Here is a 25,943-nt window from a genome sequence, read left to right as displayed (position 1 = left end):
AAGACGTCTCACACCGTGTCAGATTTTGGTTATTTTGCGGGGGTCGAGATAAATCATATTGTTTGGTGGATGCAGTTTGAACCAGAGTAGCAGCATGGAGGTCGGATCGTCACCAACATAAAGTGGTCCGAAAAAAGTTAATGACAACAAAAATACACATAACCTTCCTCAGGCAGTGTGTCAGTGTGTTTGTGCCGGGGACAGGAGACCCCCCCCCCCATGATGAGAAACTGTAAGAAATTATCGGGGAATCCCTCCGGAGTCATGGATCTAAAGATGTTCTTATTTTATTTCGTGGTTTGTGTTCCAGCTGTCGATCAGCTGTGTGTAGCATCTCCACTGCAGCCTGTGCATCTCAACCCCCCCGCAGCAACTCTATCCACCAGTTAGAGGAAATAAAACATGTGTTGTGTTATATTAGCTGTACAATTGACCAAATATGGTGTTCTTAGTTTCCATACCTCCTGTGTTTTACGAGCGACTTATCAAGTATTGGCGAACGGCACAAAACATGATTAAATATGTTCGTATTATACAACCTATAGAAATGCAAAACGGCGTCAGTTTAAAGTAATGCTGTCCTTCTGTTTACCGCATCATTTATGAGAATACATTTCTTAACAAGAGAACATAATCGAGGGGTGATCAATAACATTTCCGTATTTATTTATTTGTTGTGCACTGAGGAGTCTCAAACTGTTTAATTTAATTTAATTTCAAACCTTTATTTAACCAGATTGGTCCCATTGAGATCATAGATCTCTTTTTCAAGGGAGACCTGCAAATCATTAATCATTTTAAGATGGGCTTTAATCAATTTTTGAAAATGAATTATTCATATATGATAAATGAGAGGTAACATTCTATTTGCAACAAGTCCTCCAACTCATACGACCAAATGGGTCGATTGTTTAAGCCCTTATTACGACCAAATATGTAGTTTGTTCAAACGCTTAATACGACCTATAATTACGTTTTAAAATTGTCGGCCTCTAGTGCTCCCGTTGAATGCAAACGTTACAGAGGGTTGTTTATTCACAAATAACCCTCTCTGTAAAATCCTAAATTGTAGGATAGTTTGGCCATTAAAACGCTTTATGATTAGATTTCTAGCGAGAAGTATATATTGTACTTTTAGAATCCATGTCCAGTCGATATGTAGGATCTATAGTTTGATAGATATTACGAAGATGATTTGAGGTTTCGTCAGGACAACGTGGATATGCGGAAAGCTTCCATGTAAAGTTACGGGTTGAAAACGGTATTTCCGGTCTGGCCATTTTCATAATAAAACCAATGATCAAATGATTTAATGATCTGCAGTACTCATCCACTAAAAAACATCAGTTTATCCTAGTTAATTATACGACATTAATTGGTTTAAATTGTGTACAATGCTTTTGTGTTTTTCCCATAGGTTTTTCTCTTTTGATTCTGAGAGACACATTTCTGTTTTCAGAGGTTTTGATAGGCTAAAATCACGCCGCAATGCACGTCGGGATATGGTGTTTATGTGATATGAAATCGGAAAACATTAAAAAAATAATAATAATACTTTATTCCGAGTGTTCTTGCTTTTCTCTTTGAAAGTCATCACATAACAGCATTGGAATACACGGTTCGGCTGCATTAAATATTACATATCTGCCCTAGATATGTATTTATAGAGCCCTGATCAGAAGACCTTTTGACAAACTGGAAGAGATGCCGCCAAAACTGAATACGTGACGTGGACCATAAATATATCAACAATTAAACAACATCTTCCATTTCTTTTCACACAATACGTCTCCTTGCAGTATCAACACTAATTCGGCTGACTTTTATATTTGATCCAATTAGTAGATTAGATTAGTAGTCTGTATTTACACCATAACGGTGCACAGCTGATAGAAAGGGACTTTTTTGTAGTTTTTAAAGATATTACTGATTTTCTGAACTACCTTTCCAACTCCTCATGCAGTTGACTGTTACAGGTCTATACAGGTTCATGGTACAATGCATAAGCTTCACATCGAGAGACTGAAACTGTATTTTCCTTTACCGTTCTGTTTTAAACTCACAATAAAGTTTATAGTCATATTATGTTTGATATTATTATGTTTTATTAACTAGACCACTGGTCTAAACCGCACCTCCTAGTGGTTAAAGCACGTTATTGAATTTAGTTGTTGAATAAGTTATATTTGATGAAAACATTTAAATATTAAAAGTAGCCTACATACAAAATAGGGGTCAATGATAGAAATATAGAATGGAAAATATCAAGAAGATACTGTAGTGATCTCTACAATAAAACAGTTTAGTGCAGGACGTCCAAAGATATTAACAGGAGGATGTGCAAAACAGACAAACTGATAAGGCTGAATTTTACTCAGGTGTAACTAAAGTCTGATTTGAGGGTTGTTTATATTTCACATCATTAATCAGAATCTGAAAAGTAACCAAAATAAATGTAGTAGAGTAAAAATACCAGGTTAACCTCTGAATTGTAGTGGAGTAGAACAAAGTAGTACATGCTGCTGGAACAAAAACATTTCCCAACTTGGGATCAACAAAGTATCTTATCTTAAGATAATCGATGGCTACTGCCATATTTGCTAAATGTGCATCTGAACCTTGACAAGTGCATGTTTCAGGCTTATCAATGAACAACAGGAGGGGTCACAGACATAAGACCAGCTGTTAAATAAAGCTCTTCTGACCTTAGGTGTCATGTGGGTATATTAATGCTGCCCATTATGGACACAAGCAATTTTCACCCATGTATTAATTATATGTTTTAAATTTGATAACACCAATGTGTTTCGTATCCCCTAAACCTCCAGGGATGTATACAGTTTAATACTGGCAACTTCTAATTGTGGGAAATACGAAAACGTCTTTTAAAACTACATTTCCTAGTAGAGACGTGCCATAGAACATGTTGTGAAACACACAATAGCCATCAAGTGTAATTCTGGGGGGGAGGGCCGGGCTGGACCCGTCCAAGTCCAGGTTTGGATAGTCTGGCGTGGTTCCATTCCATTTCAAAGAGCTGTTTGACACTCGGCGTAACCTTGTCGCACTGCCACTCCAACATCCAATCACAGAGCTTGAGGGCTAATCACGGGGTTTGTAAAGCAAGGCGGATGTTGTAGTCCCAAACGATAGCTGGGGATTCTGGGTAGTGTAGTGTCTTCGGAAACTCTGTAGTGTCTAAACTCCGAAAAAACAATTTGTTTCTCCGAATCGAAGGTTAAAAACACAAAAGCATTGTACACAATTTAAACCAATCAATATTGTGTAATTAACAAGGATAAACTGATGTTTTTTAGTGGATGAGTAATGGAGATATCACTGCGTAATCATTTGACAGTGTGGGGAATACTTCCGGTTTTATTATGAAAACTTCGAGACCGGAAATACTGTTTTCACCCACGCTAACTTTACATGGAAGTTGCCCCATATACAGTACACGTTCTCCTGGTGAGACCTCAAATCATCTTCGTATATCTATCAAACTGTAGATCCTACACATCCACTGGACGTAGATTATAAAAGTACAATATACACTTCTCGCTAGAAATCTAATAAAAAAGCATTTTAATGGCCAAACTATTCCACAATTTAGGATTTTCCAGAGAGGGTTATTTGTGAATAAACGACCCTCCGGAGCGTTTGCAATCGACAGGAGCATGTTGTATCTTACACGACCACTAGAGGTGCTACACTTTAAAACGTGACTCTGGGTCGTATTTAGCTGCTGAACAATCGACCTATATGGTCGGTTTTTGTAGGAGGACAGGCTGTCTATTTATGGTATTATTTCCACATATTTCTCTCCATTCTTCCTTCTGCCAACGGTGTCGCAGTTTCTCCCGTTTGGGTCAGAGTGTGCGTGGAGGACCGCACATTTTCCCGTCAAGTTTGTCTTTTATAAATCGCAAAGATTGCTTAGAAACTGGCGTACAACATCTTTTGAGCGTACGCACCGTTTATAAATGAGGCCCCTGAACTGTTGAAACATCCATAACATTCATCTGGCTGCTACTTAGAAAAGATTTATCTAATATATCATATTCCAATAACTTGCATTTAGACTCTTATTGCACTATTTCACTATTTTAAAATATTTGTTGTATTTACTATTTATTATTTACCTGCACTATATTTGTATGTGCATCTGTTTTATTGTGTTGCACTGTTGGAGGAGCCTGTGACCTAAGATGTTCATCGTCATAACTACACTATGTTGGTATGACAAATAAAAACCTTGAACCTATGACTGGACCAAAGTTAGAACATTGTAGTCAATGTGCTCAATCAGATCTAAAAAGCTGCATGTTTTTCTCAATAATGTGTTGTTCTGGATGATTCTGGAAGGTAATTGTGGCTTTTTTTTTCAGTCACTGGGTAATTAGTTAAGTAATATGTGCAATTACTCTACAGCTTCATTTTCTACCAGCAGTTATGGGAATAATTCCAGCTTGGCAGAATAAAGCTGCATGTCTGGAATGAAAGTTTGTAGAATTATACTGAAGGCCTTTTCTATTTGAGCTATTCCAACTGGATAGATGATGTTATTGCCAAGCCACAATTCACATGGCAAATCAGTGACTCATAATTGTAGTACAGGTAGATGTGCATCTTTCATAAACAAAATGTTGATAATATTGTATACATTTGAAACTTAATTGTGTCCAAAGTCCCAGATATTAAGTGTACTCCTCTACAGGACGTTAAAAACGGAAGTGTCTGTGTGTCATGTTGCCGATCGCCTTCTGATAAAAGTGGTACAAATCGTGTTTATGATTGACCATGATCGTCATAGCCTATATTGCAGCTTGAATCATGTTTTTTCTGATCGCACTTTGGCATTGATCTGGCCATGAAGCTGGTTTTAAAAAGATGACATTTTAGAAAGTCCCAAGTCACCCCCCCCTGTCCTGGACTTTTAACTTATCTTCAAAACTTACAAACTTTATTTTCTTATTGTCGCAGTTTGCACTTATCATTGTTTTCTTTTCCAAGGGGACAAGCCCCTCCCGGTCAGAGAGGGGATGAGCTGGATGATGAGGAAGACGCAGAAGAGTCCCACCATGGTACCATGATAGACACTCTATTGGAGAGACATGGAGTCTGTATTCCCCACCATGAACCCAGGCTGTACCGCGCTGCTGCTGCCAAAACCAAATCTATTCCAGGGTTCAGCATCCTGGCTTTCCCTGATTTCTGGGGTCACCTCCCACCACCAGGGCATGAACCCATGGCTCCACGTAAACCAAACGTTCAGAGGTACTGCATGCCCAATACAGCACTTAAAGGTGCAATTGATAACATTGATAACATGAGGCCACTTGATGTTGCTAACCTTATCCCTAGAACCTGCATATTTCATGAAGGAGGAAATAGTATGCTCATTTTCAGGTTCATGTTTGAATTGTTCACCTCTAATGTTCAAAAAGCTCTTTATTTCCCTCATCCTGCCTGTGCTGCAGCACCTCTTTTCACCCTCTGTCTGAAACCAGAGCCCAGTCTGCTCTGATTGGTTAGCTGGCTGTGTTGCGATGAGTCAACCGCTTAGAGATGTCCCGCCCCTTAGCTCAGATGATGGAGCTCCAGCCAATAGAAGCGCGAGTGTTACTTACTGATTTCAATAGGTTACGGGAAATCTCAGTTTGTGTAGATTCCCAGTAAGCTAACTAGCTAAACTTAGCTTTAAATTACTAGTCAGGAAGACAACTGGCGGCCTGGGCATGACTTAAGTCCTTCTAACTCCTTCAGTTGACTCAAATGAACAACATAAGAACCAATGTGTAGTCTGGTCTCCTTTGGCACTGAGAACAGTAGCATGCTGTCAAACTCGTTTTTCTGATCTGTACTTACTAACTGGAAACAACTAAGACTCTAGTTTGCTGACAACCAACATATATGTGTTGCTAATGTTGTTATACTATTGGATCACATGGGAGTCCGGACCTGTCACATCTTTAGGTTGTTACATTCTGTTTACCCTTGTCAATAAAACATCTCAAGAACTGGTTATAGTTAGTTTATTTTGGGAGACTCGTGAGCTGGTTAAGGACTATTTTTCTCCTGGATGTTTTTCCCACACTCGTACAGTCTTGTCAGATTTAATTATTTCCCACTTGGTTCTTTTATTACGCATTCTTCCCTTCCACCAGTAGGTGTGACAGCCATGATAGTCCAATTCTGTGCCTGCTTCTTGTTCAAATTGGTCTCTTATTTCTTCCCTTCCTTATCCTTGTGTTTTGCTTCTCTGTTGTCCATTACATTCTCTGCATCACCCCTGTGTCTATCTTTAGTGTGTTATCTATTATTATTATTATTATTATTATTATCTGTCTTCATAAAGCAATGCATAGTAGTACTGAGATCAGAGGTTCAACAGATGTATACATACTAGATTATTTCAATACGTGTTTAAGTGGCCCTGTCAGTTTGGTCTGTGAACACACATGCAGTAATTAAACATGATGCATACAAGGACCATGTGTCCATTATGTGTGTCTTACACAGACGTACGGGGCTGATGACACAGGGAGGGATGTGACACTCTAAAACCCTGTGCTTTGCATTTTAATGTGGCCCTCCTCATCTCTATGCTGATTGCGTGTGCCAGATTTTGTTTATGTTGATCTCAACTACAAGGTATGGTGACTGCATGTTGCAGGGTGCGACAGACAATCCGACTCACCATGAGGACACCATATCAGCTAACAGAAGAGTCACACCCAAGAGTCTTTTACGTGCGGTGACACATTTCAGATAAAAGTGGTGCTTGAGGAAAGGACGGGGTTTACTTGAATGGGTAGTGGCTGTATTATTGTCACAGAGCAAAGGTGGCAGTCACTCCCTGGTTAGGGAACTATTATCTCAAATGTGCCACTTACACGTATGAGACTCTTGGGTTGACTCTTCTGTTGTCTCTCAGCCTTGAGTGGACATGGTACCTTCCAAAAAAGGAATGTTTTTATAGTCCCTCTGCCCACATGAACTGTATGGGAACAGTTGTAAACACTTGGATGTGACGCACTAGCAAACCTTTATTGGGATGCTAATCTTGGCAGGAGGGAATCAGGGGGGTCAAACTCATCCCGGGCCACGTCAGCATTATGGTTGCACTCAAAGGGCCGGTTGTAATTGTAAATATACATATGTAAATATATAATATATATCAAATAATGTATTATATTACATTGTTGGCCCTGCATTGGATTAGCATCAGTTCTGGAAATATCTTCCTAAATAACTACGTCTGAAAGCAGAAGTCTAGGGCAAAGAATTGAAAGTAAATATTCAACAATTACACCAATTGTATTGTATATTATATTCTTTGCAAGCTCTTGCGGGCCACATAAAATTAGGTTGCGGGCCGGATTTGGCCCCCGGGCCTTGAGTTTGACACCCAGATGGTGAAGCAACAATAAGCCTTTGGAAAGTTGACACCAGAATATCTCCTGCCACCAAGTCTCTTAAGATATTTCATGTATTTTCCTATCATACACATAAATACAAATAAAAAAACACTGTCTAGATCTTTTGTTCTAATGTTAAGGTCAATCAGTGAGATGTTATAGTAATTGTCACACTTTACCAGAGGGTTAATTGTTAGGCCGGTAACATAGTAGTTTAGCATAGATGGCTCAATACCAACTTGTGTACATACTACATATCTGATTATTTTATATGTTAGCAAACATCTAACGTGTAGATTAATCCTAGGTTAAACTACCACTCTCTCTGTACAGTTAACTGGGAACAGGTCAACTTAAACATAAGACCATGACAGAGAAACATCCGACTAAACAGACTCAAAACTAACTGAATGCTACAGAGCAAAAACAAACTACAATTGGTCTAAGCTCCAACGCCACTGCATCGTACTGGAGACATACAGACAGCTGCAAGAACCCTTTGGAATGACCTGGATTTCTGCATAAGTTGGTCATAAAATGTGTTCTGATCTTCATCTAAGTCACAACAACAGACACACACAGTCTGCTTAAACTAATACCACACAAACAATGATATGTTTTCATGTTTTTATTGAACACACCATGTAAACATTCACAGTGCAGGGTGGAACAAGTATGTGAACCCCGAGGCTAAAGACTTGTTCAAGAGCTACTTGGAGTCAGGAGTCAGCCAACCTGGAGTCCAACCAATGAGAGAGATTGGAGGTGTTGGTTAAAGCTGCCCTGCCCTATAAAATACACACCAGTTTTGAATTTGCTATTCTTAAGAAGCATTGCCAGATGTGAACCATGCCTCGCTCAGAAGAGCTCTCAGAAGACCTACCATTAAGAACTGTTGACTTGCATAAAGCTGGAAAGGGTTCCAGAAGTGTCTCTAAAGCCTTGATGGTCATCAGTCCACGGGAAGACACATTGTCTATAAATGGAGAAAGTTCAGCACTGTTGCTACTCTCCCTAGGAGTGGCCGTCCTGTAAAGATGACTGCTAGAGCACAGCGCAGAATGCTCAATGAGGTGAAGAAGAGTCCTAGAGAGTCAGCTAGAGACTTAAAGAAATCTCTGGCACATGCTAACATCTCTGTTGACAAATCTACGATACGTAAAAGCTGAACAAGAATGGAGTTCATGGGAGGACACCACGGAGGAAGCCACTGCTGTCCAGAAAAAACATTGCTGCACGTTTGAAGTTTGCAAAGAGCACCTGGATGTTCCACAGCACGACTGGCAACATGTTCTGTGGACAGATGAAACCAAAGTTCAGTTGTTTGGAAGGAACACACAACGCTATGTGTGGAGAATCCAAAGGGTTCACATACTTTTTCTTGCAACTGTATTTAGAATTCCCTCACACATACATCGTTTTATTTAAAAAAAAAAGAAGCTCTCAGTAGTTCCCTAAAACACCTACTCATTAATTTGTTTATTAAATGTAACTCAAACAGCATGAAATAGGGATATTGTTGGGGACTATTTGGATTTTACATTTGGTAGTGATAACTTGTGGCAGCAGGATGTGTGTGGGATTGAGTGAAAATAAAGTAAAGTGTGTGTGTTGGTGTAATGAAGGAACATGTGAGCCAGTGCAACTGTGCTTATTGATGAGTTTCTAACAATGTCAAATGTGTTGACATACAGTATGCATAGAAAAAGAAAAATCACCAGACTTTTTCTTTAACTGAAATGCATTTGCTCCAACCTTCAGTGTAAAATGCCCACTTCCTAATGCAAATGCTTTTTAGTTGGCAGTCCCTAATAGAACTAATGTTGATGCCATTTTTGTCGGGGCTGCTTTGTGAGTAAACTGTCTCGGGTACAGAATATAATTATTCTAATGTGAAGGACCTTCAATCTCTGTCTCATTTCAAACCCACATATTGTCCTCGTACCCCTTCTCTGTCTTCATTGAGACTATTTTGATTTATCAAACATTTTTCAAATTATTTATAGAACTGTATATCATGGAGCTAAGCTGCTAATGTTTTGAATGGACTCTGAGTTGACACTGAATATTATAGTAAAACTGCTGATATTGGGGCTAATTTTCTATATTCGCATATAATGTTGACACATTAACAAAGACTCAATCTTTAATCATCATCAAGTTTTCCAAGCATTGTACACAGTGTTACAGTTGAATACTGGTTAGCATTGATGCTAACTAAACATTGAGGGTGTTTCTCAATGTCGAGGACGCTTCCTTGGTAGGACATGTCTTCCGAGTCAGGTCCTTCAGAAGCGAGGCAAGAATCCTTCCTAGCCTCAGCAAATGAAGAATGGTGGAACAGGCTAACAGGTGTGCCTCATATGCAATGGAGCGCAATTTCCGCCAAAGATTTGGGAAATTGGTCCGTGTGCAAAGCATTGTGGGGATTTTAAGACCGCGGAGGATGCACATGTGCAGTCTCGAAATGTCCAGCAACGAAGGACGCCTTTCTCGACATTGAGAAACACCCTGAGTTTCCCATACACATGCTAATGGGATTAGCATTGCGCATTGTTTTAAAGTTCTCACACATAACCCTCTCACATAGTGCAACACTCTGCCGAGCAGAAAGGGGCAGCACAAGTTAAAGTTAAAAGGGAAAGTCAACACAGACCCCACAAAAAGAAATGCCTATAATGACCTATTTGGAGGTTTTCGTAACAAGGACTTTAAACTCCTTATCAATAACTCTAGTGTCCATCCCATTGGCAGGTCATGTTAACAGAAGGCCTAGCAGAATTCCCTCTCCCCAACAACTTGTTACAGTCCAGTATGCCACATCACTACCTTTTGGTCACTTCCAAAAGCGCATGAGCGTAGGTGAAGGTTGGATTTCCTTCCGAAACACTAACCCAAAATCGACGGGTAAATTAGGAGTTGGGTAACGTCATCATACCTTCTTATATGCGTTACACAAGTAGCCAAAGTTTTCAATTAAATGCAGATGAACACAATATCTTATTCTGAAATGTAGTGGAGGATAAGACACATGAAATAATCATTCTCAAGGATAATTACCTTAGGATTGTGATAGAAGAAATTGTGATTAAAAAACAATAGTATCTATACTCATATCTCAAAACAAATAGGCCAGGGTAGCAGTGTGGGGGTACAGTGCCTCGGTGAAGGGTCGGGGTTAGGGTTAGCACATTGCCAGTGCCCTTGATGTAAACTGGCACCTTTGGATAGCCAAACACAGTTTGTGTTAAAAAGCATTTACCTTCAAATAATTTTGTGTGGGATTAATGGAGACAACATGTGTTTAATAAAACACAGAAAAATCCCTCCGTAGAGTTATTTGAAATTTAATTTAGAAAGCAATGAATGTAATTCCCAGGCACTGCGCTCTCCTCAATTCCAGTTGAAACAACCCTTTGTTCAGAGAGCATAGAGAACTATGGGATGTACGGTTATTGAGTGCTGACTGCATAGAAATCATCCAAAACGTATGTCTTCTTCCATTAACATCTGAAACTCCCTTGATAACCCAGTGGGACCCCCCCCCCCCCCTGCTGGAGAACTGTTTACCGAACCTTCTCAATGTTAACGTTTGTTTCGGCACGTGCTTGTCTTTGTCAGACAGAAAGTGTTTGAAGATGTCCAACGTTTCCTGAATCCTGACGACATCATCGACCAGGTAGTGTTTGACCTGGAAGACAGCAGGTAGGCAACAACACAAACAACACCGGAGAAACAACATTCATCAAGCCTTCACTTTCACATGTGTCTTTATTCTTTGCCCAAATGGGAGGCGAAATAATAATGTTGGTCCTCTTTGTCTCTTTGTCCTTCAGTCTTCAGTGTCCATCGGATTCCTTGAGGTTTTACTCTAAGTTTGAATGTGGGAACCTAAGGAAGGCTGTTCAGGTCCGAAGGTAAACACATGTCTTCTTCACCTCTACACAGTCCTGGCTCAGTGTTTTCCACTCATCATCGTGGCTTTTCCTCTCTTCTTCAGATATGAATATGACCTCATACTGAACGCGGATGCTAACTGTAACCAGCACACGCAGTGGTTTTACTTTGAAGTCAGTAACATGGTCCCAAGCACCCCCTACCGTTTCAATGTCATCAACTGTGAGAAGAGCAACAGCCAGTTTAACTATGGTGAGAAGGGTTGTGTGTGTGTGTGTGTGTGTGTGTGTGTGTGTGTGTGTGTGTGTGTGTGTGTGTGTGTGTGTGTGTGTGTGTGTGTGTGTGTGTGTGTGTGTGTGTGTGTGTGTGTGTGTGTGTGTGTGTGTGTGTGTGTGTGTCCTCTCCTGAATAATGCACACTGTTTAAATCTTTCACCGTGTTGCACTAAAGGCAGATTTCCAGCGGTATAGCTTTCACTCTGTTGAACCCATCTGTGTGTGTGTGGATTATTTAGAGGTGTGTGTGTGTGTGTGTGTGTGTGTGTGTGTGTGTGTGTGTGTGTGTGTGTGTGTGTGTGTGTGTGTGTGTGTGTGTGTGTGTGTGTGTGTGTGTGTGTGTGTGTGTGTGTGTGTGTGTGTGTGTGTGTGTGGAGTATTTAGAGGTGTGTGTGTGGAGTATTTAGAGGTGTGTGTGTGCGTGTGTGGAGTATTTAGAGGTGTGTGTGTGGAGTATTTAGAGGTGTGTGGGTGTGTGCGTGTGTGTGTGTTGTGTGTGTGTGTGTGTGTGTGTGTGTGTGTGTGTGTGTGGTGTGTGTGTGTGTGTGTGTGTGTGTGTGTGGAGTATTTAGAGGTGTGTGTGTGGAGTATTTAGAGGTGTGTGTGTGTGTGTGTGTGTGTGTGTGTGTGTGTGTGTGTGTGTGTGTGTGTGTGTGTGTGTGTGTGTGTGTGTGTGTGTGTGTGTGTGTGTGTGTGTGTGTGTGTGTGTGTGTGTGTGTTTTGCACACAATTTAATTGAAAAGTAATAATAAGTGACACTTGTTAATTTGTTAAATAAATGTGAATGCCAAACTTGAAAAGTGTGTAATTTGGTATTCCCAAATATTGTGTTTGTGGTGAACACAAGTTTTCTAACTGGCAATAATGCAGTGCCAAAGTTTCATGGAAGGTTTATTGTCCTTGGTCCAAAATGACCTCAGACCCTCTTACGCCCCGCTGTGCTCACATTTCAAACTATATCAAGGTTGGTTGCAAAACTGGACACTCTTTAGTTGTCATCTACTACTAGTTTGCATCAGCTACTAGTTCTCAGCTACTAGTAGATGTCAGCCACTACTAGTACTCTTGGCAAAAACTGCATGCCACTTCTCTACAGTATATGTCTTAAAGACAGCGGTTGGTTACAAGGGACTTAAAGAGACAAATAAATGTCATCACGCTGAACATTAGCTGCCTTTAGCTTAGTCGTGGTGATGTGAAGTCAGACAAACACTTACCTTAATGTCTTTCATTTTTTTTTTTTTTTTTTTTGTAAAGCACTTTGAATTGCCTTGCGTTGAAAAGTGCTCTATAAATAAACTTGCCTTGCCTTGCCTTACCGACTGATACATCAGAGTAAAGGCAAGAGTAAATATAATATTGTTCTATTGGATGTTTGTTTGACAAAGCGGTGTTGAATGTGAATCATTTTTTTCCCCATGTTCAATTTGTCCTGTATTTATTTCATTGGTGATGCGCCTACATATTTGACATGTATAGAGCTGACATGAGGAGACATCATCCACTGGGACACTAAAAACACTGGCTGTATGAGCATTGTTGCCCTGCTCAACTCTCTATATCTCTTATAGACAGACACACACACACACACACACACACACACACACACACACACACACACACACACACACACACACACACACACACACACACACACACACACACACACACACACACACACACACACACACACACACACACACACACACACACACACACACACACACACACAGGCTCAGCAGTGATTCCTACCATAATAGACCATCCATTACAACTAAGTACACAAACAGACAAAGGGATTGATACACACTCTGTATCTCCAGTAGCAATCTAACTTCTTCATACACACACTGATTCATACAATGCCCTTTGTACCGGAAAATTGCTCTTTTAACGTCCCTTGGGAAATCGGTTTCTTCTTAGGAAGAGGTGAATGAATAGACGAAAGGATATTTCTTCCAAAATAGTCTATATGCCATTGAACAAACAATTCCTCTTTGCCCAGAAAGAGTGTACTGTGCTGACAGGAAAGAACGTAATCTCACTACCACGTTTTAACCCTCGGGGGTTTGATGGTTTTTAAATCATGAACAGTGGATATTTTCTCGCTCAGGGTTAAAAGCCAGCAGAGACAAACACAGAGATACTGAGGGGAGTTTGGCTCGTGGCTACGAGGTCACCATGCTTCATAGTATTTTGAAAACACATGAAGAGTTTTAACCAAGCCCCAAGGAAGACCGCCAGGCGGCGAAGCACATGTTGCCAAACAGTGGTACTACAACTACTATATCACGTGACGTCATTGGGACCTAATTGTTCCTATTGACTCACATTGGGAAAGAGACGTATGTAAACCAGCGGATATGTTTTTATAGGTAATCCAATTACCCAGTATCAAGACTTTAATATCCCTTATTTAATGTGTTAAGATGTACAAGATGAGTTTCAGAGTTATTTTTGAGTGAAGCTGCCTTTTGGTAAGAACTGACTGAAAGATCTGCAGGTTTGCTGCATTTTTTATTTCAAACCCTGTATACAATTATTCTAATATTGCTATCAACATAACAGTGTAGAAGATAGGGAAGGTCGACAAATAAAGGTGGTAGTCCATTATTCATAGGGTTAGGACTGTGTTTATATGTCCATTTGTAAGTCTACTGACCACAACAAATGCCAAGTCAATGTTCACAAATTCACACACACATAACCTGTGGCAGGTTGCCAGGCATGTGACCCTTAACCTTCTCATTACTATACAACAGCTTTTCCTCCTGACCCGTGACACCTCAAATGTCTTTCAGCAAGTTCATATACAGCACACCTCCATCACTTGTCTGTGTGTTCTGCAGGAATGCAGCCGGTGCTGTACTCTGTCAGGGAAGCTCTGGAAGGAAGACCACACTGGGTCAGGTCTGGCACTGAGATTTGTTACTACAGGTATGAATGAAATGCACACATGTAATGTGTTTCCTCTCTAGCTGCAGTCCACATGTCATTACTTTTAACACAATGCTGGTCATCCAATGTTGTGGTGTGACTAAATCAGACTGCCAGGAGTGGGTTCAGTACAGATAAGGGATGCAACTTCATCTCTAATAACTTAATGTGTGGTACATAGTTTATGTAACAGCCCCCATCTCTGTTTAGTCTCCGGGGAGATAAGCTGTTTGAGCTGAACATGCGCTATTTGTATCCATATGCTGTGAGTTTACTTGTAATGTAATGAATACAGTGTAATACATATATTAATAAACTCACATATGTCAAGAATGGAACTATTCTTACATCTAATTGATCTTATAAACAGAAAAATACAACCATAAAAAATGTATAGAAACTATATAGGACTCATCAACAACATCTTGGTTAGTCGTGCCATTTAAATAAATTGCCGCGCACCATTTACTCAGCCCAGTGCTTAAGATAGAGACCTTCATACACTACTAGAGAAGGACCTTTCAGCTACACGTATAAGTTACTCTTTGTTATTCTCCTCCAGAAACCACTATTGTCCAGCTCGGGGCAGACGGAGAACCACCTTTTATACTCTGACCTTTACCGTCGCCTTCAAACACAGTGAAGACGTCTGCTACCTGGCCTACCATTATCCCTACACGTACTCTGCTCTCAAGGTACTCATCACCATCCTTCAATCCATCCTTCCACTAATCCATCCATCCATTTGACCATCTTCCATCCATCCACCAACCCATACATCTGCCCATCCATCCATCAATTCATCATCTGATGACTTTTAATATTAAAATAAAACCACCACATCAATTTGCCAGTTTAAAGTCCAGCCACGGGACATTCGTCCCCATGTCTCCAATTTATTTGTGTCTCTCCACTGTCTGCCTGAAATGCCCAAAAAATACTTTTAAAAACAAAACCAAATAGTTTGTGTCTATGAAGAACCATGTTAATAATTTGGTCACAAATATGTATTTTTTTCAGATATGTACAAATGCTTCCTTATGATGACCATACACACCATTAAGCTTCCATCAGAATATGTATGGTAAACCAATTAGTTTGATATATTACATATATATTAGTATGTATGTACGGAAATAATGTTATCGCGTTAATCACCAATACATCTTGTGATTAATAATGATTCATCTCAGTATTATTTATTGTATTTTGGGGGGTGACTGTGATGTTGTAATACAGAAATGCATGACAGACTAATAAGAGAAATCTACCTCGTGGCAACTTTACTGTTAGCTTTCGGTGTGGTGAAAAGTGAGGAAAGGCATGTTGCTGAAGCATGCACCCGCTATGATAGCAGCAGAGAGAATACACCCTGTGTAGCTCACAGTATACAGAGGGTGATCACAGCAGCTCTCTGGGACAGCAGCTTTGTCGATGCTTCAGCTTAATGTCGGAAATTGTCATGCCAATAATTCAGCCATCTTCAAAACTAAGCTGAGATGTTAAAACAAAGTCAAAAACCCTGTTATGATTCTTACTGATTTACAGTGGTCTCTCGTCAGTGAAATACATGTTCCATGCTGTCTTTGTCTTTTCACTGCCATGCACTTCAGTTCTGCGTTGGTATTCCAGGAGGGAGTTCTAATCAAACTTGATGATTTGATTCATTTGGTTTGAGGTTTTCAGATGAATTGGGTGCGTAAACGGATCAAAGTTGAAAGCCCTAATAAATACACATTTGTATAAAACACAATAAGATACAGAACCATCACTCAGGGTCTGCTCTGTGTCTCTCAGGCTAACCTGAAGCTGCTGCAGAGGTCAGTGGATCCTACCAAGGTGTTCTTTCAGCAGCAGGTTCTTTGCAGCACTCTGGCTGGAAACGTGTGCCCAGTGGTGACCATCACTGCCTGTCCTGCCAGCCGGAGCTGGAGAGACATGCACCAGCTCCGTGAGTACGGTGTGTGTGTGTGTGTGTGTGTGTGTGTGTGTGTGTGTGTGTGTGTGTGTGTGTGTGTGTGTGTGTGTGTGTGTGTGTGTGTGTGTGTGTGTGTGTGTGTGTGTGTGTGTGTGTGTGTGTGTGTGTGTGTGTGTGTGTGTGTGTGTGTGTGTTCATGTGTGTGTGAAGCAGCCATGCATGCTGACAGAGACAGATACCCCATTCTTTGTTTGTTTTCACTCCTTAATTGAAAGCCAGTGATCCTTAGCAATTGGAAATATGAAGAAATCATTTGTTTGGGGAAACCATATGAGATTCATTATAGCATATCTACATAAGCATAATATAATATTACACACAGGGCATTTGTGCATAGCAATTATGCCATTTTATCTTCTCCTTTTCCCCAAAATGCTCGAAAAGCCATCAGCATTTTATTATGAAACAATGTCCTCGGAATGTAAAATGCTTCCTCTGATACGTCCAGTTAACACAGGTCATCAACATAGACAGAAATTCAACTGGCATTAATATTCACTAGGGAAGCGGTTTTCAAAGTGTGAGGCGCGCCTCCCATGGGGGGTGCCTGAGAGCTTCAGGGGAGGCGCAGCGTGAGAAAACAATTATGAGAAATAGTGAAATCTAGCTAGTTAACTTCAGCTAACTTTATGTGAGCGGCAACATGGATCGATGTTTTGTGAAGTTACCTAAAGTGAGAGAGGAGACAGCGTCTGGCAGAACACGTGTGTCACTTGGGGCGGACTGGTCCTCTGTAGAATCTGGAGAATCACAGAACGGCCGGTCGTCAAGGGCCGTTGACAGTCCGCTCTGTGGAGACCGAGTTCCCCCACCTCGCCAAAAAGGCTGTAAAATTGCTCGTTCCCTTCACCTCCACCGACCTGTGTGAGTGCGGGTTTTCCGCATTGACTTTGATCAAAAGCAAATACCGGTCAAGGCTGCAGCCAGAGGATGATCTGCATTGGTTTCTGTCTACATTGCATCCCTGCATCGTCCTGTGCGCATCAAAGACGCAGACTCATTGCTCCCACTAAAGTAGGGCCGAGTGTAATAAGGAGGCAAAGTTGATGTTCAGCGTGTTGCCGGGAGCATATAAATAAAGGTTTGATAAGGATTTATCCATGATGTTGAAAATGTTAAAAAAAAAATGTAAAAGATAAAAAGGTTTTAAAAGGTTATTGTTTAATGTTTTAAGGAGGTGACGCTACTCAGCCAATCAAATCGGTGCGTCAGTGAGTCAGCACGGTAGATTCTAACACACACACAGAGACGAGACAAGAAGAGAGAAACAGCAGTGAGTAATTTCAAATGGCGTGCTCAACAAAGAGAAAGGTAGACAGCGAAAACAGAGCATTTAATGACATTTTCTCTTACTGGACCTCTTTGAAATGCAATGGAATACCCCTGCATTATAGCAACAACAACAACAACAACAACAACAATAATAATAATAATAATTGGGAGGGGGGGCTGTTCTTATGTTCTCTGAGGAGAGGCTCACCTTCCCACACTTTGAAAACCCCTGACTAGGGGATGTGTAAGGGCTCATTTCAACTGGTGACCCAGCTGTAGATTTCTCACACGAGCATTTCCCCCTCTTCCCCTCGGTGTTTGTCTTTTCTCGTAGCCCAATTTGCACTCCACATCGATTTGATTCAGTTCGCAGAATCCCAGGGTGTTTTTGTTGATCTCTAGTGTTGGCCTTTAGGTGGAGTGGAGAGGACATTTTCCTCTGTGTGAGGTTCCGTTAAACAAAGCAATTAACCTTCTGACGGAGAACACAACTCCCTGCTATGCTTATGGAGATCTGACTGTGTTGCTTCTTTATACCTGAGGGATAATGTGTGTGTGTGTCCCCTTCCTTGGTATGCCAATGAAGATGCTAATACAAGTAGCTAGGTCAGAGTATAGAGCTGTGGGCAACTTATTGAATACAAATGTGTGAATTTGAAGTTTATTTGAGTTTCTAAACTCTTAAAGGGAAATGGAAACACTTTTCAAACTGCTTTCCATGCGACAATATTCCCATTAGGAAATGTATTTATCTAGTCTATTTCCAATGTAAACGATCGAGATACGCAAATTTACTTTTTGAAATACGTGCCTAATGACCATGGGCGCTTCCATTGCTCCGGGACTTTTCCAGTGACGTCACTGATTGGGTACGGCTTCCTGGGCCAAAGCTCAATAACAAACAACATGGCGTGCAATGCACCAGTAGTTTACATTACAAGAAAACGGTCGTCATCAGGAGTTTATTGTATTGCCCCAGGCTGCACAAATGGATTTTATACGAAGAAGGAAGAAGTACATTTCCATAGGCTGCCACTAAAGGATGAGAAGCTGCTCAAAGTCCAGTCTGGATGCCTGGTTCAATACAAAACATTGGATTTGAAGCCAGGATCTGTTCCCACAATATTCGATTTCTCAACGTATGCAGTCGGGAACACCGACCGTCCCAGCACGTCGGCCGCGCAAGACAATGACAGTGTCAACAAACGTGAAGTTCGAGCCACCAAACGAGTTGCTTCATGCCGAGAGAGAGGTAAATATTGCAGCACTACCAGATTACTAGCTCACACATGTATTTACTGACACAGTGTGACCTTATTAATTAACGCAATCGCGTCCAAACTAAATGGTAGCTATTATTATGACGTACAATAGAGAATTGGGGGTGTTCTATAGCTCAACTAATTAAACTGGCATACACACGCTCATCTGTCGAAAACAGCCCTAAAAAGGCTAGTATTGCTGGACTAGGTGTTCAATGGATGGTATTGCAGGACCCAGAGCGCACGGAGCACAGAGCGGACAGCAGATAACGGAATTGCAGTTGTATTGCTTATAGATTATCAGAACATTTCAAAGGGGACACAGCCCCATTGGATATTAACCTATGGATTAACTACATCATCGTTTTTATCGTTGTAATGCCATTGAAGACCAGTTTAGACCAGACAATGAGGAAGGTAAGCCGTTAGCCTAGCGTATGTTAGTACCTAGCGCCACTTGTTTTGATGTACGTTTTTGTTGATAACCGAGTTTGTATCTTTCAGTGTTGTGGTGGGCACCGTTAGATTCTGTGTCTCCTTGCGATCATAAACAATGTGTTGGATGTGCGGCTAGGATAAGTAATAAGGGAGCTAGGAGTGATTTTCGGTGCAGTAATAGGTTAGCATTGTTCGCTCGGGGCTAATTCAGAGGCTCACTGTTAGCATTGTGTTTTTTTGTGTGTTTTTTTTCCGGATCGTATGCCACTCTATTCGACCGAATCGGTTTATAAGCATAGGCCATGGGATGCCTGGTAACTGTAGATGCTTCCACATCAATGTCATCTCCCGACGAATAGTCAAATGCATCGTTCAAAACGTCGATCTCATTGCAAAATTCCTCCATCGCTGCCATATCTGCTACGTTGTGTATGGATACCCGGAGCGAAGACCCATCCAGTGACGTCACCATGTGGGACTCCCCTAATGGCGGTGGCCTGGTCCCGGAATTCCCCACCTGGCCGGCGGATAATTAATTTTCTTTTGGCGAGAAATATCATATACAATAAATATTACGATCAATATCCATTGTAAAATGAATAAACTACCGGAATATTATAACTGTAATTGGTGTTTCCTTTCCCCTTTAAAGAGGACATATGATGCTCAGTTTTCGGTTCATATTAGTATTTTGCGCCTCTTCTGTGACATGTACAGTATGCATGCGTTAAAGTTCAAAAAGCTCTTTCTTTTTAACATACTGCCTGTGCTGGAGCACCTCTTTTCACCCTCTGTCTGAAACCAGAGCCCAGTCTGCTCTGATTGGTTAGCTGGCCGGCTCTGTTGTGATTGGTCAACTTAGATGTCTCATTTCTCCTGTGTTAAAAAGCATTATGATGATGGCGAAAACTAAGTTCTGTGCCTTATCGTTGATGTTTTTCTTCAACATACAAGCTTTTCTTTCAGAACGGAAGGAGGGAAGCCTACTTCCTGTCTCAAATTGAAAAAGTGTTCACTGCAATCACAGTTCATCTCTGAGAGCTGTTCATTAGCAGACATAATGTCATTTAGCAAGACAGGCATGACCTGCAGGCAGCTGGAGCTGGGGTACGATGGTTCCTGTGTCGCTTTTTTACATTATTTTTTTCCGGAACTCTTTGAATTCTCTAGTTCTCACTCATAAAAGTGACAGCAGCCTCCTGTCACAGGGTATGGATGGAGCAGAATGCTGAAATAAAGCTGATGTGAAACAAAAATGTAAAAGGAGCAGGCTAAGGTAGCACATAACAAAAGCACAAACAACAAGAAAGTCTTTGAAGAAAGAAACTGGGATGGCACGAGAAACACAGGAAGCAAATTCACAGTTAACACATGTGAAAATCACAGGTAACATTGCAAGCAATGGGAAACATTGACGACGGGCTGAAAGAGAACACTGGGAAAGACAGGCATATATAAACTCAGACCCAAATCCCATTGACAAGGCACACATGGGGCAGGCAAAAACACAAGGTGACTATCAGCACTACATCCCTCAACAGACTCCAACGGGTTCGAAATGCAGCTGCACGTCTCCTCACACATACCAAATCATGGCATCACATCACCCCAGTCCTCAAAGACCTCCACTGGCTTCCTGTCTCCCATCGCATCAACTACAAAATGCTGGTCCTCACCTACAAAGCACTCCACCATCTGGCCCCCCCTTATCTAACAAACCTTCTCACTCCTTATCAACCCCTACGGTCCCTCAGATCCACCGCAGCCGGACTCATATCCATTCCCACATCCACACTCTGCAGCTTTGGGGACAGAGCCTTCTCATTGGCAGCTCCTAGGCTCTGGAACTCCATCCCCCAAGATCTCCGTGACTCTGAGTCCCTCACAGTCTTTCAGTCCCGCCTCAAAACACATCTTTTCAACTCTGTCTACCCATAAGCCCCCCCCCCCTCTCAATCAACTTCCTCTTGATTGCCTTTTTATTTATTTTAATTTTTTAATTTTACTATACTTACTTGTTTGCCTATCCTTATTTGTCTACCCTCCCTCATACTGTAAAGTGTCTTTGAGTTGTTGTTACGGCTGCTGTTTCTGCCTGCTCAGTAACCTGTCTGGGATTGTCTGCAGCTGTGTGTGTGATAATGTACATGAGCTGTGTGGTTGCCTGTGTGGTTGCCCCAACGTGATTACATTACATTACATTACATTGATTGGCTGTCATCTCCTGGTCCACTTCCGAGGACACTGAATGGAGTACGCCGGGCGCACAGCCGGTGCACAGCCGGCGCACACCTGCTGGAGACGACTACAAAGTTATTATCTATTTTTTTGTATGTAAACAGGCTCCCTTTTTAGAGTCCTCCCTTTCTTTGGTTATTTGTCAACCTGTGCCCTTTTGGCCTTTTGTTGTTGTTCCAGGCTGCATGCCTGCCATTTTGTTTACCGCTGCTATTTATAATAAAACCACTTATAATTAATACCAATCCCATTCTGGTTGTGTTGCTTCCCTTTGGTTCCCCTAGCCCAGTAGGGAACGTAATAGTTGTGAAAAGCGCTATATAAATAAAATGCATTATTATTATTACACACGGGTGGGAAGAATCAGGGCGGGGTAGATAATAGGCTTGTTTGAGACAAGCAAGACCTGCGCAGTTGCGATCAACGTCTTGCTAGTGCGTTGCATGATGGTTAGTCATTTTGTCCGACTTGCTCTGGAGGCTCGCCCACATGAGACTTTGAAATCTCGCGGGACAAAGACGCCCGCAGCCTTGAGAGCGAGGCGAGGCGAGTTGGCGCAGTTGCTCTCCACGAGCTGCGGAAGCGAAATGCTTGATGGGAAACGGCTCGCTGGTATCTCGAGCTGAGCGCTCATTGGTGGTTTTTACCACGTGCTGCTGATGAAGCTCTCCAATTGGCTGGCAAAAGTTTGTTGTTGTTTTGTGTCAGTTTTACGTCGCCACATCCATTCCCATTTTTCATCATTGTTCCACAATGTTTATCATCATGAAATTAATATCTATATATTTTATACTATACTGCTTACCGTTTTCATACTTTATATATCTTAGCATATTCATACGCACTGTTCATACTGCTCACAGGCTGATATCTAGTGTATTCATACCCCACTGTTTATTCATCATTCAATTCATTCTATATGTTATTCTGTAGATTGTGTACATTACTTTCCACTTCACTGCTTGTTGCACCTGGTTAGAAGCTACACTGCATTTCGTTGTCTCAGTACCTGTAATCTGTGCAATAACAATAAAGTTTCTCTTTAAGTTAAACCAAATCATTAAAAATAAAATCTATTGTAATGTAATGATTTGGTTTAACCTTATTTATTAAATACATCATTTAAAATGGCAAGATTAAATCAAATTACATCCATGTTGTACACATCATAAAGCTTAAAGTGGCAGCTAAAGAATTAACACAGCAGCAGGTCTGTTCAATTCATGCTCATTAAGCTTCATGTGTGCGGATCTGAAGGGACTGATCGTTTGTAGCCTGTCCACCTATCAGTTTTGCAAACATTAAGAGGGAGGAGCATTTCTAATGATGGAACCCAGTCACTGGTGTGGTTCATCATCATGACTGAATTAACAAACCTATATAAAGCAATGGAGATCACCTTTGTCTACAGTGGGTAAAATGGAATTTCCGCCATTGCAAACCCAGCCAGTCAAGCCGACTCCGAGTCCGAGCTGTCCGACTTAAGACGAGCTTTTTGACACCTCCCCCGGCTGCGATCGGCAACTCTCGTCTACTTTCGAGGCGAGCCGCAATGTGTCTCAAACAAGCCTAATCACAAAGGCGGAAAAACACAAAGACAGGAAGTCAAAGCAGGCAAGACACAAGGAGAGAAAACTTCTCAAAATAAAACTGGAAACACAAAAAACAAGTCTGAGTCTGTTCAAGTGGAGCTCCCTGTCTGAGTATCTAATTGTTTTAATACTTTATTTAAAGTAATTTCTTTGAATATAAATGCAAACAATAATATTATTAATTGGAGGGAAAGCATGATAGCCTGCATCTTGTTGTAGTATGTTTTAGAGTGAACATAACAGCAACTGAACTGAATTCAGGGTTCTTACACCTTTTCCAAAGTCAAATTCAAGCACTTTTCAAGCATTTTCAAGGTGCATTTTCCAGCTTTTCAAGCATCTTACAGCTGCTGTAAATTACATATTTATATACACATACTCAAATATTATTTCCCTACCTCACATTAAATCAGATGTTCTTTATGCTATAAACAACCAAATGTGTGTTTCGTGATAGCCTTCTACGTGAGGATGAAAAATTAAAGAAAAGAAAACCAAGTTTAATATTTCAAAATTAGTGACCTGTACGTAGACTGGGCCTCCCATATAACCTGGCTGAGCCGATATACAACAATCAGCCAAATAACTTTTCAATACATTATTGATTAATTGTTGAGGTACTTTTAGGTTGGTAGTGAACGCAAGTCAGAGGTACATGGTGTACTTCTACTCCACTGCAGTTCAGAGATACATGGTGTACTTCTACTCCACTACAGTTTAGAGGTACATGGTGTACTTCTACTCCACTACAGTTCAGAGGTACATGGTGTACTTCTACTTCTCTACAGTTCAGAGGTACATGGTGTACTTCTACTCCTCTACAGTTCAGAGGTACATGGTGTACTTCTACTGCACAACAGTTCAGAGGTACATGGTGTACTTCTACTGCACAACAGTTCAGAGGTACATGGTGTACTTCTACTGCACTACATGTATTTAACACCTTTAGTTACTTCACAGATGTTACTTCAGACTTTAGTTCCACCTGGGTAAATCCACCAGCTACCCTGCAGTCTACAAAGTCATTCAAACTAGCTGCACCTTTACCAGCTTTGAGAACACTTTCATGATCAATCATTATAAAACATATCATATATATTATTCTGAAATGGACCAATCTGCACAACAACTACTTTTAGTGTCGCTACTTTCACTATATTTAGATGAGAATACTTTTCTATTTTCACTTGAGGAACATTTTGAATGCAGGACTTTTACTGTAACAGAGTATTCCTACACTCTGGTACTTCTACTTTTACCAAGTACAAGATCTGAGTACTTCTACTTTTACTCAAGAACAATATCTGAGTACTTCTACTTTTACTCAAGTACAAGATCTGAGTACTTCTACTACTTTTACTAAGTACAAGATCTGAGTACTTCTACTTTTACTAAGTACAAGATCTGAGTACTTATAATTTCACTACAAGATCTGAGTACTTCTACTTTTACTAAGTACAAGATCTGAGTACTTATAATTTCACTACAAGATCAGAGTACTTCTACTTTTACTCAAGTACAAGATCTGAGTACTTCTACTTTTACTCAAGTACAAGATCTGAGTACTTCTACTTTTACTCAAGTACAAGATCTGAGTACTTCTACTTTTACTAAATACAAGATCTGAGTACTTCTACTTTTACTAAGTACAAGATCTGAGTACTTCTACTTTTACTAAGTACAATATCTGAGTACTTCTACTTTTACTCAAGTACAAGATCTGAGTACTTCTACTTTTACTCAAGAACAAGATCTGAGTACTTCTACTTTTACACAAGTACAAGATCTGAGTACTAATCGATTATTATTCGCCAGGGCTGCCGAATAATCGATTTTGATCATGGTACATTTCTGGCAACCCTAATACCTTCCAAAGGTATTTTTGTAGAAACAAACCAATACAAGTGTAAAGAAGGGTGGGCCATTATCTGTCACAGGAAACAATAATTGGACGTTACAGTCTTACAGTTACAGTTGAGTAGCACTTGAAATACGTAGCTCTATGAAACCTGATGTACTTATATGATTCTGTTTTCTTCAAGGTTGTGTCTTCCTGGTCGAATGTACTTATTGTAAGTCGCTTTGGATAAAAGCATCAGCTAAATGCAATGTAATAATAAAAACGTACCTTCAGAACTAAAGTTAAGCTGCGTTAAAAACTGTAAAAGTACAGATTAATAATCAGCTTTGGAAAATAGTGACAAGTGTTGTTGAAAACATGTTTTCATTATACATACACAGCCCATCATTTCCACACTGAAATTATTTTTTACTGAATGGTGTGTCTCTGTCCCTGTCCAGGTAATCGCCCCTGCATCGTGCTAACATGCCGTGTCCACCCGGGAGAGTCCAATGCCAGCTGGGTGATGAAGGGCACCCTGGAGTTTCTGTGCAGCAGTGACCCGGTGGCCCAGAGTCTGAGGGAGGCCTTCATCTTCAAGATTATCCCCATGCTCAACCCCGACGGAGTCATCAACGGCACGTGAGTGTGGGGAGGCCGAGGGACCCACTGACAAGCAGTGGATGGAATAGAATAATAATCGAGTACCTCCTTTAATTAAACCTTTAGTATTGTACAGATTAGCCTTCAGCATCCTCTTGGTTTTTTCAGTTCATTGCTCCAAGAACTTCAT

At 40.8% G+C, this 25,943-nt stretch overlaps 1 protein-coding gene across 1 annotated transcript in view; it reads left to right on the top strand.

The window, feature by feature from the left end:
• LOC117447508 (cytosolic carboxypeptidase 4) overlaps window positions 1-25,943 on the top strand; it is a 181,147-nt gene that overhangs the window by 109,336 nt on the left and 45,868 nt on the right. Inside the window, 8 exon segments of the mRNA XM_034084216.1 lie at window positions 5,014-5,277; window positions 11,043-11,126; window positions 11,258-11,338; window positions 11,422-11,570; window positions 14,443-14,530; window positions 15,093-15,225; window positions 16,328-16,481; window positions 25,612-25,792. Of these exon segments, the coding sequence (XP_033940107.1) occupies window positions 5,014-5,277; window positions 11,043-11,126; window positions 11,258-11,338; window positions 11,422-11,570; window positions 14,443-14,530; window positions 15,093-15,225; window positions 16,328-16,481; window positions 25,612-25,792 (1,134 nt within the window).

This window comes from Pseudochaenichthys georgianus, chromosome 6, assembly GCF_902827115.2.
Source record: "Pseudochaenichthys georgianus chromosome 6, fPseGeo1.2, whole genome shotgun sequence".
Lineage (NCBI taxonomy): Eukaryota > Metazoa > Chordata > Actinopteri > Perciformes > Channichthyidae > Pseudochaenichthys > Pseudochaenichthys georgianus.
Note: the sequence above shows the minus strand (reverse complement) of the source record. Positions and strands in the feature narration are given on the sequence as shown.